Source organism: Hyla sarda, unplaced genomic scaffold (genome assembly GCF_029499605.1).
Source record: "Hyla sarda isolate aHylSar1 unplaced genomic scaffold, aHylSar1.hap1 scaffold_343, whole genome shotgun sequence".
In the NCBI taxonomy this organism is placed as follows: Eukaryota; Metazoa; Chordata; class Amphibia; order Anura; family Hylidae; genus Hyla; species Hyla sarda.
In genome coordinates, this window is record NW_026610186.1 from 123,140 (window position 1) to 136,725 (window position 13,586).

Here is a 13,586-nt window from a genome sequence, read left to right on the forward strand (position 1 = left end):
AGGAGCCACATCAGTGTGGAGAGAGGAGGAGGAGCCACATCAGTGTGGAGAGAGGAGGAGGAGCCACATCAGTGTGGAGAGAGGAGGAGGAGCCACATCAGTGTGGAGAGAGGAGGAGGAGCCACATCAGTGTGGAGAGAGGAGGAGGAGCCACATCAGTGTGGAGAGAGGAGGAGGAGCCACATCAGTGTGGAGAGAGGAGGAGGAGCCACATCAGTGTGGAGAGAGGACGAGGAGCCACATCAGTGTGGAGAGAGGACGAGGAGCCACATCAGTGTGGAGAGAGGACGAGGAGCCACATCAGTGTGGAGAGAGGACGAGGAGCCACATCAGTGTGGAGAGAGGACGAGGAGCCACATCAGTGTGGAGAGAGGACGAGGAGCCACATCAGTGTGGAGAGAGGACGAGGAGCCACATCAGTGTGGAGAGAGGACGAGGAGCCACATCAGTGTGGAGAGAGGACGAGGAGCCACATCAGTGGGGAGAGAGGACGAGGAGCCACATCAGTGTGGAGAGAGGACGAGGAGCCACATCAGTGTGGAGAGAGGACGAGGAGCCACATCAGTGTGGAGAGAGGACGAGGAGCCACATCAGTGTGGAGAGAGGACGAGGAGCCACATCAGTGTGGAGAGAGGACGAGGAGCCACATCAGTGTGGAGAGAGGACGAGGAGCCACATCAGTGTGGAGAGAGGACGAGGAGCCACATCAGTGTGGAGAGAGGACGAGGAGCCACATCAGTGTGGAGAGAGGACGAGGAGCCACATCAGTGTGGAGAGAGGACGAGGAGCCACATCAGTGTGGAGAGAGGACGAGGAGCCACATCAGTGTGGAGAGAGGACGAGGAGCCACATCAGTGTGGAGAGAGGACGAGGAGCCACATCAGTGTGGAGAGAGGACGAGGAGCCACATCAGTGTGGAGAGAGGACGAGGAGCCACATCAGTGTGGAGAGAGGACGAGGAGCCACATCAGTGTGGAGAGAGGACGAGGAGCCACATCAGTGTGGAGAGAGGACGAGGAGCCACATCAGTGTGGAGAGAGGACGAGGAGCCACATCAGTGTGGAGAGAGGACGAGGAGCCACATCAGTGTGGAGAGAGGACGAGGAGCCACATCAGTGTGGAGAGAGGACGAGGAGCCACATCAGTGTGGAGAGAGGACGAGGAGCCACATCAGTGTGGAGAGAGGACGAGGAGCCACATCAGTGTGGAGAGAGGACGAGGAGCCACATCAGTGTGGAGAGAGGACGAGGAGCCACATCAGTGTGGAGAGAGGACGAGGAGCCACATCAGTGTGGAGAGAGGACGAGGAGCCACATCAGTGTGGAGAGAGGACGAGGAGCCACATCAGTTTGGAGAGAGGACGAGGAGCCACATCAGTGTGGAGAGAGGACGAGGAGCCACATCAGTGTGGAGAGAGGACGAGGAGCCACATCAGTGTGGAGAGAGGACGAGGAGCCACATCAGTGTGGAGAGAGGACGAGGAGCCACATCAGTGTGGAGAGAGGACGAGGAGCCACATCAGTGTGGAGAGAGGACGAGGAGCCACATCAGTGTGGAGAGAGGAGGAGGAGCCACATCAGTGTGGAGAGAGGACGAGGAGCCACATCAGTGTGGAGAGAGGACGAGGAGCCACATCAGTGTGGAGAGAGGAGGAGGAGCCACATCAGTGTGGAGAGAGGAGGAGGAGCCACATCAGTGTGGAGAGAGGAGGAGGAGCCACATCAGTGTGGAGAGAGGAGGAGGAGCCACATCAGTGTGGAGAGAGGAGGAGGAGCCACATCAGTGTGGAGAGAGGAGGAGGAGCCACATCAGTGTGGAGAGAGGAGGAGGAGCCACATCAGTGTGGAGAGAGGAGGAGGAGCCACATCAGTGTGGAGAGAGGAGGAGGAGCCACATCAGTGTGGAGAGAGGAGGAGGAGCCACATCAGTGTGGAGAGAGGAGGAGGAGCCACATCAGTGTGGAGAGAGGAGGAGGAGCCACATCAGTGTGGAGAGAGGACGAGGAGCCACATCAGTGTGGAGAGAGGACGAGGAGCCACATCAGTGTGGAGAGAGGACGAGGAGCCACATCAGTGTGGAGAGAGGACGAGGAGCCACATCAGTGTGGAGAGAGGACGAGGAGCCACATCAGTGTGGAGAGAGGACGAGGAGCCACATCAGTGTGGAGAGAGGAGGAGGAGCCACATCAGTGTGGAGAGAGGACGAGGAGCCACATCAGTGTGGAGAGAGGAGGAGGAGCCACATCAGTGTGGAGAGAGGAGGAGGAGCCACATCAGTGTGGAGAGAGGAGGAGGAGTCACATCAGTGTGGAGAGAGAAGGAGCCACCATCAGTGTAGTGTGGAGAGAGGAGGAGGAGCCACATCAGTGTGGAGAGAGGACGAGGAGCCACATCAGTGTGGAGAGAGGAGGAGCCACATCAGTGTGGAGAGAGGAGGAGCCACATCAGTGTGGAGAGAGGAGGAGCCACATCAGTGTGGAGAGAGGAGGAGGAGCCACATCAGTGTGGAGAGAGGAGGAGGAGCCACATCAGTGTGGAGAGAGGAGGAGGAGCCACATCAGTGTGGAGAGAGGAGGAGGAGCCACATCAGTGTGGAGAGAGGAGGAGGAGCCACATCAGTGTGGAGAGAGGAGGAGGAGCCACATCAGTGTGGAGAGAGGACGAGGAGCCACATCAGTGTGGAGAGAGGAGGAGCCACCATCAGTGTGGAGAGAGGACGAGGAGCCACATCAGTGTGGAGAGAGGAGGAGCCACCATCAGTGTAGTGTGGGGAGAGGAGGAGCCACCACTGTGTGTGTGGGGGGTAAATACCCAGTACAGGGAGGAGCTTAGCTGCAGACAGGTGATAATCAGCAGCTGGTTCCTCACCTCACCGCCAGGCAGGAGATGACCTCATTACCACACGGCTCGGTGAGGAGCGGCAGGAAGCTAAGCCCATCCCACTTGGTAATGTAACATGGCGGAGGGCGGCGTTCTCTCTTATGAGGGATCTGCACCGTGTAGAGGCGGAGACTTTTCTTCTGATCAGGCACCTTCCCAAACCTGGAAAACAAAGTCACCACCCTGAAGACAGGACTCCACCCCTAATAACATCCTCAGACCCCGCCCCACAATATCCCAACTACAAGCCACCCCTCCATGTAAGCTCCTCCTCCTCTCACCTGCAGGCACGGTATCTGTACATCCTGTCCGGGATGTTAGGAAGATTCTCGTTCCAGCTGAGCTCGGAGAGGAGCTGATCGGCCTCCCAGACACAGCAGCGGAAGTCCTGCCCGACGGTCACCACCTGCACACGAAACGACCGTTACCGCATGCACACAAAACGACCGTCACCGCATGCACACAGAACGACCGTCACCGCATGCACACGGAACGACGGTCACCGCATGCACACGAAACGACCGTCACCGCATGCACACGAAACGACCGTCACCGCATGCACACGAAACGACCGTCACCGCATGCACACGAAACGACCGTCACCGCATGCACACGAAACGACCGTCACCGCATGCACACGAAACGACCGTCACCGCATGCACACGAAACGACCGTCACCGCATGCACACGAAACGACCGTCACCGCATGCACACGAAACGACCGTCACCGCATGCACACGAAACGACCGTCACCGCATGCACACGAAACGACCGTCACCGCATGCACACGAAACGACCGTCACCGCATGCACACGAAACGACCGTCACCGCATGCACACGAAACGACCGTCACCGCATGCACACGAAACGACCGTCACCGCATGCACACGAAACGACCGTCACCGCATGCACACGAAACGACCGTCACCGCATGCACACGAAACGACCGTCACCGCATGCACACGAAACGACCGTCACCGCATGCACACGAAACGACCGTCACCGCATGCACACGAAACGACCGTCACCGCATGCACACGAAACGACCGTCACCGCATGCACACGAAACGACCGTCACCGCATGCACACGAAACGACCGTCACCGCATGCACACGAAACGACCGTCACCGCATGCACACGAAACGACCGTCACCGCATGCACACGAAACGACCGTCACCGCATGCACACGAAACGACCGTCACCGCATGCACACGAAACGACCGTCACCGCATGCACACGAAACGACCGTCACCGCATGCACACGAAACGACCGTCACCGCATGCACACGAAACGACCGTCACCGCATGCACACGAAACATCTACCATCTACCCTCAGATAAGGAGCACATCCATCTCCACCCTATGACCTCCACCATCTACCCCCATATAAGGAGCACATCATCTCCACCCTATGACCTCCACCATCTACCCCCAGATAAGGAGCACATCATCTCCACCCTATGACCTCCACAATCTACCCCAGATAAGGAGCACATCATCTCCACCCTATGACCTCCACCATCTACCCCCATATAAGGAGCACATCATCTCCACCCTATGACCTCCACCATCTACCCCCAGATAAGGAGCACATCATCTCCACCCTATGACCTCCACCATCTACCCCCATATAAGGAGCACATCATCTCCACCCTATGATCTCCACCATCTACCCCCAGATAAGGAGCACATCATCTCCACCCTATGACCTCCACCATCTACCCCCATATAAGGAGCACATCATCTCCACCCTATGACCTCCACAATCTACCCCCATATAAGGAGCATATCATCTCCCCCCTATGACCTCCACAATCTACCCCATATAAGGAGCACATCATCTCCACCCTATGACCTCCAAAATCTACCCCCATATAAGGAGCACATCATCTCCACTCTATGACCTCCACAATCTACCCCCATATAAGGAGCACATCATCTCCCCCCTATGACCTCCACAATCTACCCCATATAAGGAGCACATCCACCTCCACCCTATCAAACGGAAAATGGAAAAGGACCTCATTCATCCAGGCGCTGCCGGTTAGGTCATCAGGTGCACAAAATGATGCAATGTATACCTTGGAATATTGTATACATGAAAGTTTATTAAAAAATAATAAACAACATACAGATTACGCGTTTCGAGGGTGACTCCCCTCTTCCTCAGATCAGGTGTGCAGAGAACACCTGATGACCTAACCGGCAGCGCCTGGATGAATGAGGTCCTTTTCCATTTTCTGTTTGATGACTACGTCAGGACGTATGTGCCTGTGACCTCCGGCTTGCAGCCCTCCTTTGGACATCAGTGAGTACCCCTATTTGGGGTGATATGCGTTACTTCTATTTACATCTGGTGAGCAGCCACCTATAAGTGCCGTGGGTTTCCCCACATTTACACTTGCTGTTTGTGTTTAAGGGTAATACACGAGGCGCCGTTCCCCGGTCTTTTTTCTTTCTATTTATTTCACCTCCACCCTATGACCTCCACCACCGACCCTGAGATGAAGAGATCCCCCAGATGAGGAGCCCCCGGTCACCTTGTTATCAGGGCTGACGGTCACGTCTTCTATTTCTCCATCATGAGCTTTATAATCAAAAAGTTTCTTCATTGCCGGAAACTAAAGAAAAAAGAGGAAAAATTTGAGCAAACTCCTGGAATGACACCGCCCCCACCATCCCAGCGCGACACCGCCCCCACCATCCCAGCGTGACACCGCCCCCGCCATCACAGCGCGCCCCCGCCATCACAGCGCGACACCGCCCCCGCCATCACAGCGCGACACACAGCCATCACAGCGCAACAGCGCCCCCGCCATCACAGCGCGTCACACAGCCATCACAGCGCGACACTGCCCCCGCCATCACAGCGCGACACCGCCCCCGCCATCACAGCGCGACACCGCCCCCGCCATCACAGCGCGACACCGCCCCCGCCATCACAGCGCGACACCGCCCCCGCCATCACAGCGCGACACCGCCCCCGCCATCACAGCGCGACACCGCCCCCGCCATCACAGCGCGACACCGCCCCCGCCATCACAGTGCGACACACAGCCATCACAGCGCGACACACAGCCATCACAGCGCGGCACCGCCCCCGCCATCACAGCGCGACACACAGCCATCACAGCGCGACACACAGCCATCACAGCGCGACACCGCCCCCCGCCATCACAGCACGACACACAGCCATCACAGCGCGACACACAGCCATGACAGCGCGACACACAGCCATGACAGCGCGACACACAGCCATGACAGCGCGACACACAGCCATCACAGCGCGACACACAGCCATCACAGCGCGACACACAGCCATCACAGCGCGACACCGCCCCCCGCCATCACAGCGCGACACACAGCCATCACAGCACGACACCGCCCACACCATCACAGCGCGACACAGCCATCACAGCGCGACACACAGCCATCACATCGCGACACACAGCCATCACAACGCATCACACAGCCATAACAGTGCAACACCGCCCCCGCCATGACAGCGCGACACACAGCCATGACAGCGCGACACACCGCCCACACCATCACAGCGCGAGACAGCCATCACAGCGCAACACCGCCCACACCATCACAGCACGACACACAGCCATCACAGCGCGACACACAGCCATGACAGCGCGACACACAGCCATCACAGCGCGACACACAGCCATCACAGCGCGACACACAGCCATCACAGCGCGACACACAGCCATCACAGCGCGACACACAGCCATCACAGCGCGACACACAGCCATCACAGCGCGACACACAGCCATCACAGCACGACACACAGCCATCACAGCACGACACACAGCCATCACAGCACGACACACAGCCATCACAGCACAACACCGCCCACACCATCACAGCGCGACACACAGCCATCACAGCGCGACACACAGCCATCACAGCGTGACACACAGCCATCACAGCGCGACACACAGCCATCACAGCGCGACACACAGCCATCACATCGCGACACACAGCCATCACAGAGCATCACACAGCCATAACAGTGCAACACCGCCCCCGCCATGACAGCGCGACACACAGCCATCACAGCGCGACACACAGCCATCACAGCGCGACACACAGCCATCACAGCGCGACACACAGCCATCACAGCGCGACACACAGCCATCACAGCGCGACACACAGCCATCACAGCGCGACACACAGCCATCACAGCGCGACACACAGCCATCACAGCGCGACACACAGACATCACAGCGCGACACACAGCCATCACAGCGCGACACACAGCCATCACAGCGCGACACACAGCCATCACAGCGTGACACACAGCCATCACAGCGCATCACACAGCCATCACAGCGCATCACACAGCCATAACAGTGCAACACCGCCCCCGCCATGACAGCGCGACACACAGCCATGACAGCGCGACACACCGCCCACACCATCACAGCGCGAGACAGCCATCACAGCGCAACACCGCCCACACCATCACAGCACGACACACAGCCATCACATCGCGACACACAGCCATCACAGCGCGACACACAGCCATCACAGCGCGACACACAGCCATCACAGCGCGACACACAGCCATCACAGCGCGACACACAGCCATCACAGCACGACACCGCCCACACCATCACAGCGCGACACACAGCCATCACAGCGCGACACACAGCCATCACAGCGCGACACACAGCCATCACAGCGCGACACACAGCCATCACAGCACGACACACAGCCATCACAGCACGACACCGCCCACACCATCACAGCGCGACACACAGCCATCACAGCGCGACACACAGCCATCACAGCGCGACACACAGCCATCACAGCGCGACACACAGCCATCACAGCGCGACACACAGCCATCACAGCGCGACACACAGCCATCACAGCGCGACACACAGCCATCACAGCGCGACACACAGCCATCACAGCGCGACACACAGCCATCACAGCGCGACACACAGCCATCACAGCGCGACACACAGCCATCACAGCGCGACACACAGCCATCACAGCGCGACACACAGCCATCACAGCGCATCACACAGCCATCACAGCGCATCACACAGCCATAACAGCGCGACACCGCCCCCGCCATGACAGCGCGACACCACCCCCGCCATGACAGCGCGACACCACCCCCGCCATGACAGCGCGACACACAGCCATGACAGCGCGACACACAGCCATGACAGCGCGACACACAGCCATCACTGCGCGACACACAGCCATCACTGCGCGACACACAGCCATCACTGCGCGACACACAGCCATCACTGCGCGACACACAGCCATCACTGCGCGACACACAGCCATCACTGCGCGACACACAGCCATCACTGCGCGACACACAGCCATCACTGCGCGACACACAGCCATCACTGCGCGACACACAGCCATCACTGCGCGACACACAGCCATCACTGCGCGACACACAGCCATCACTGCGCGACACACAGCCATCACTGCGCGACACACAGCCATCACTGCGCGACACACAGCCATCACTGCGCGACACACAGCCATCACTGCGCGACACACAGCCATCACAGCGCGACACACAGCCATCACAGCGCGACACACAGCCATCACAGCGCGACACACAGCCATCACAGCGCGACACACAGCCATCACAGCGCAAACTCCGCCCCGCTCCACCATCACAGTAAGACTCTGCTCCACCATCACAGTAAGACTTTGCTCCACCATCACAGCAAGACAGCGCTCCGCTGCACCATTGCAGCATGACAGCGCTCCGCTGCATCATCACAGCAAGACACCACCTCCATCACAACACAGCTTTACTTTCCTTCGCCATCACAGCGCCACAGCAGTCCGCCATCACAGCGCGACACTGCCCCGCCATCACAGCAAGACACCACCTCCACCATCACAACACAGCTTTACTTTGCTCCGCCATCACAGCGAGACACCCCTCCCCTCCACCCTCACATTATTACACCACACTCATTCCCAGGCCCACCCCCTTCATCACCCTTCCCAGAAAAAGTAATCATACCTCCCACACACGCACACACCCGTCGGCTCCCCCCGTCAGAAGCTTGGTAGAGTCCACATTGAAGCACAAAGCTTTCTGGAGGTTATCAGGGCTAAAGTCGGTCTGCACCACAGTCACCGGCTGCAGGGAGATCTCTGGGGTCTCGTTCTTGGTGCCCCCCACAGTGGCCTCAGAGTTATTTTTAGAAGGTTTCCTTTTCCTCGATCCCCGATCAGTGCCCCCTAAGATGAGAGAAGGCAGATGAGCACAGAGAACGGCCCCCCCAAACTGCACCAGGGGTATGGTAAAATCTGTGTAAGTAAAGTGGAGGGCGGGACTGTGGGGGAGGTGATGTGGGGGGCAGATGTTAGTCCTGGAGGTTGATGTGGGGGGGGCAGAGGTTAGTCCGAGGAGTGATGTGGGGGGGGCAGAGGTTAGTTCGAGGAGTGATGTGGGGGGGCAGAGGTTAGTCCGAGTAGTGATGTGGGGCAGGCATTAGAGGTAGCACTCACCCGTCTCGTCCTGGCGCCCGTCCTTTTGGTGTTGCTGATAGCGGAGTATGTGGCAGGAGGCGTCCTGTCCAATGGCCAGCGTGTCCCCGCTCAGCGCCAGGTTCATGGTGGCGCGGGTCTCTGTGTCCTGGGCATGGAGCAGAGAGGCGCTGAGCCGCTCTGAGATCCGCTCCAGACGCAGGAAGTGCTGGGAGGGGGGTGAACGGTGACGGTTAGTACAGGAAGAGACGGATCTCGATTGTGTAGGGGCGCTGCACTTACCAGCGCATTCTTGATCCCAGTCTTCGAGGCTCCGCCCCCTCCGCCGGTGACTACTGTGCATGTGTCCCGGTGGAAGCGCACGGTGTAGAGGGGGAAGGGGGCACAGTACAGGTCGGGATGCCGGCGTCTCCCCATCCTCAGACTGCAGAGCTGGAAGACACAGCAGTGAGGTCAACCGCGACAACATGGAGGGCGGCTACATACATACATTATATATATATATATATATATATATATATATGTACACATACATATACACAGGACTGCTCCCCTTACATACACACAGACTCTTACCCCCCAGATCACATATACACAGACTGCTCCCCCCCCCAGATTACATATACACAGACTGCTCCCCCCAGATTACATATACACAGACTGCTCCCCCCCAGATTACATATACACAGACTGCTCCCCCCAGATTACATATACACAGACTGCTCCCCCCAGATTACATATACACAGACTGCTCCCCCCAGATTACATATACACAGACTGCTCCCCCAGATTACATATACACAGACTGCTCCCCCCAGATTACATATACACAGACTGCTCCCCCAGATTACATATACACAGACTGCTCCCTTTACATACACACAGACCTCTTAACCCCCCAGATCACATATACACAGACTGCTCCCCCCCCAGATCACATATACACAGACTGCTCCCCCCCAGATTACATATACACAGACTGCTCCCCCCAGATCACATATACACAGACTGCTCCCCCCCCCAGATCACATATACACAGACTGCTCCCCCCCCAGATCACATATACAACAGAACTGCTCCCCCCAGATCACATATACACAGACTGCTAGCCCCCCAAGATCACATATACACAGACTGCTCCCCCCCCCAGATCACATATACACAGACTGCTCCCCCCCCCAGATCACATATACACAGACTGCTCCCCCCCCAGATCACATATACACAGACTGCTCCCCCCAGATCACATATACACAGACTGCTCCCCCCCCAGATCACATATACACAGACTGCTCCCCCCCCCAGATTACATATACACAGACTGCTCCCCCCCAGATTACATATACACAGACTGCTCCCCCCCCAGATCACATATACACAGACTGCTCCCCCCCAGATCACATATACACAGACTGCTCCCCCCCCCAGATCACATATACACAGACTGCTCCCCCCCCCAGATCACATATACACAGACTGCTCCCCCCCCCAGATCACATATACACAGACTGCTCCCCCCCCCCAGATCACATATACACAGGACTGCTCCCCCCCCCCCCAGATCACATATACACAGACTGCTCCCCCCCCCCAGATCACATATACACAGACTGCTCCCCCCCCAGATCACATATGCACAGACTGCTCCCCCCAGATCACATATACACAGACTGCTCCCCCCCAGATCACATATACACAGACTGCTCCCCCCCAGATCACATATACACAGACTGCTCCCCCCCCAGATCACATATACACAGACTGCTCCCCCCCAAGATCACAATATACACAGACTGCTCCCCCCCAAGATCACATATACACAGGACTGCTCCCCCCCCAGATCACATATACACAGACTGCTCCCCCCAAGGATCACATATACACAGACTGCTCCCCCCCCAGATCACATATACACAGAACTGCTCCCCCCCAGATCACATATACACAGACTGCTCCCCCCCCAGATCACATATACACAGAATGCTCCCCCCCAAGATCACATATACACAGACTGCTCTCCCCCCCCCCAGATCACATATACACAGACTGCTCCCCCCCCCCAGATCACATATACACAGACTGCTCCCCCCCAGATCACATATACACAGACTGCTCCCCCCAGATCACATATACACAGACTGCTCCCCCCCCAGATCACATATACACAGACTGCTCCCCCCCCCCCCAGATCACATATACACAGACTGCTCCCCCCCCAGGTCACATATACACAGACTGCTCCCCCCCCAGATTACATATACACAGACTGTTCCCCTGCTCCCCCCCAGATCACATATACACAGACTGCTCCCCCCAGATCACATATACACAGACTGCTCCCCCCCAGATCACATATACACAGACTGCTCCCCCCCAGATTACATATACACAGACTGCTCCCCCCCAGATTACATATACACAGACTGCTCCCCCAGATTACATATACACAGACTGCTCCCCCCCAGATTACATATACACAGACTGCTCCCCCAGATTACATATACACAGACTGCTCCCCCAGATTACATATACACAGACTGCTCCCCCCAGATTACATATACACAGACTGCTCCCCCAGATTACATATACACAGACTGCTCCCCCCCAGATTACATATACACAGACTGCTCCCCCCAGATTACATATACACAGACTGCTCCCTTTACATACACACAGACTCTTACCCCCCAGATCACATATACACAGACTGCTCCCCCCCCAGATCACATATACACAGACTGCTCCCCCCAGATTACATATACACAGACTGCTCCCCCCAGATCACATATACACAGACTGCTCCCCCCCCCAGATCACATATACACAGACTGCTCCCCCCCCAGATCACATATACACAGACTGCTCCCCCCAGATCACATATACACAGACTGCTAGCCCCCAAGATCACATATACACAGACTGCTCCCCCCCCCAGATCACATATACACAGACTGCTCCCCCCCCCAGATCACATATACACAGACTGCTCCCCCCCCAGATCACATATACACAGACTGCTCCCCCCCAGATCACATATACACAGACTGCTCCCCCCCCAGATCACATATACACAGACTGCTCCCCCCCCCAGATTACATATACACAGACTGCTCCCCCCCCAGATTACATATACACAGACTGCTCCCCCCAGATCACATATACACAGACTGCTCCCCCCAGATCACATATACACAGACTGCTCCCCCCCCAGATCACATATACACAGACTGCTCCCCCCCCAGATCACATATACACAGACTGCTCCCCCCCCCAGATCACATATACACAGACTGCTCCCCCCCCCAGATCACATATACACAGACTGCTCCCCCCCCCCAGATCACATATACACAGACTGCTCCCCCCCAGATCACATATACACAGACTGCTCCCCCCAGATCACATATCACAGACTGCTCCCCCCCAGATCACATATACACAGACTGCTCCCCCCCCAGATCACATATACACAGACTGCTCCCCCCCCAGATCACATATACACAGACTGCTCCCCCCCCAGATCACATATACACAGACTGCTCCCCCCCAGATCACATATACACAGACTGCTCCCCCCCAGATCACATATACACAGACTGCTCCCCCCCCAGATCACATATACACAGACTGCTCCCCCCCCAGATCACATATACACAGACTGCTCCCCCCCCAGATCACATATACACAGACTGCTCCCCCCCAGATCACATATACACAGACTGCTCCCCCCCCAGATCACATATACACAGACTGCTCCCCCCCAGATCACATATACACAGACTGCTCCCCCCCCCAGATCACATATACACAGACTGCTCCCCCCCAGATTACATATACACAGACTGCTCCCCCCCAGATCACATATACACAGACTGCTCCCCCCCAGATCACATATACACAGACTGCTCCCCCCCAGATCACATATACACAGACTGCTCCCCCCCCAGATCACATATACACAGACTGCTCCCCCCCCAGATCACATATACACAGACTGCTCCCCCCCAGATTACATATACACAGACTGCTCCCCCCAGATCACATATACACAGACTGCTCCCCCCCAGATCACATATACACAGACTGCTCCCCCCAGATCACATATACACAGACTGCTCCCCCCCAGATCACATATACACAGACTGCTCCCCCCCAGAATACATATACACAGACTGCTCCCCCCCAGATTACATATACACAGACTGCTCCCCCCCAGATA

The 13,586-nt window shown here is 56.9% G+C and overlaps 1 protein-coding gene across 1 annotated transcript in view; it reads right to left on the bottom strand.

Annotated features, from left to right (window-relative positions):
- The window catches only part of PREB (prolactin regulatory element binding), a 32,933-nt gene that overhangs the window by 6,720 nt on the left and 12,627 nt on the right, over positions 1-13,586 (bottom strand). Inside the window, exons 2-7 of the mRNA XM_056553624.1 lie at positions 9,650-9,799; positions 9,389-9,575; positions 8,898-9,118; positions 5,422-5,502; positions 3,161-3,285; positions 2,868-3,041 (exon numbers count right to left, since the gene is read on the bottom strand). Of these exons, the coding sequence (XP_056409599.1) occupies positions 2,868-3,041; positions 3,161-3,285; positions 5,422-5,502; positions 8,898-9,118; positions 9,389-9,575; positions 9,650-9,784 (923 nt within the window). The 5' untranslated portion in view covers positions 9,785-9,799. The remainder of the gene's footprint in view (positions 1-2,867; positions 3,042-3,160; positions 3,286-5,421; positions 5,503-8,897; positions 9,119-9,388; positions 9,576-9,649; positions 9,800-13,586) is intronic.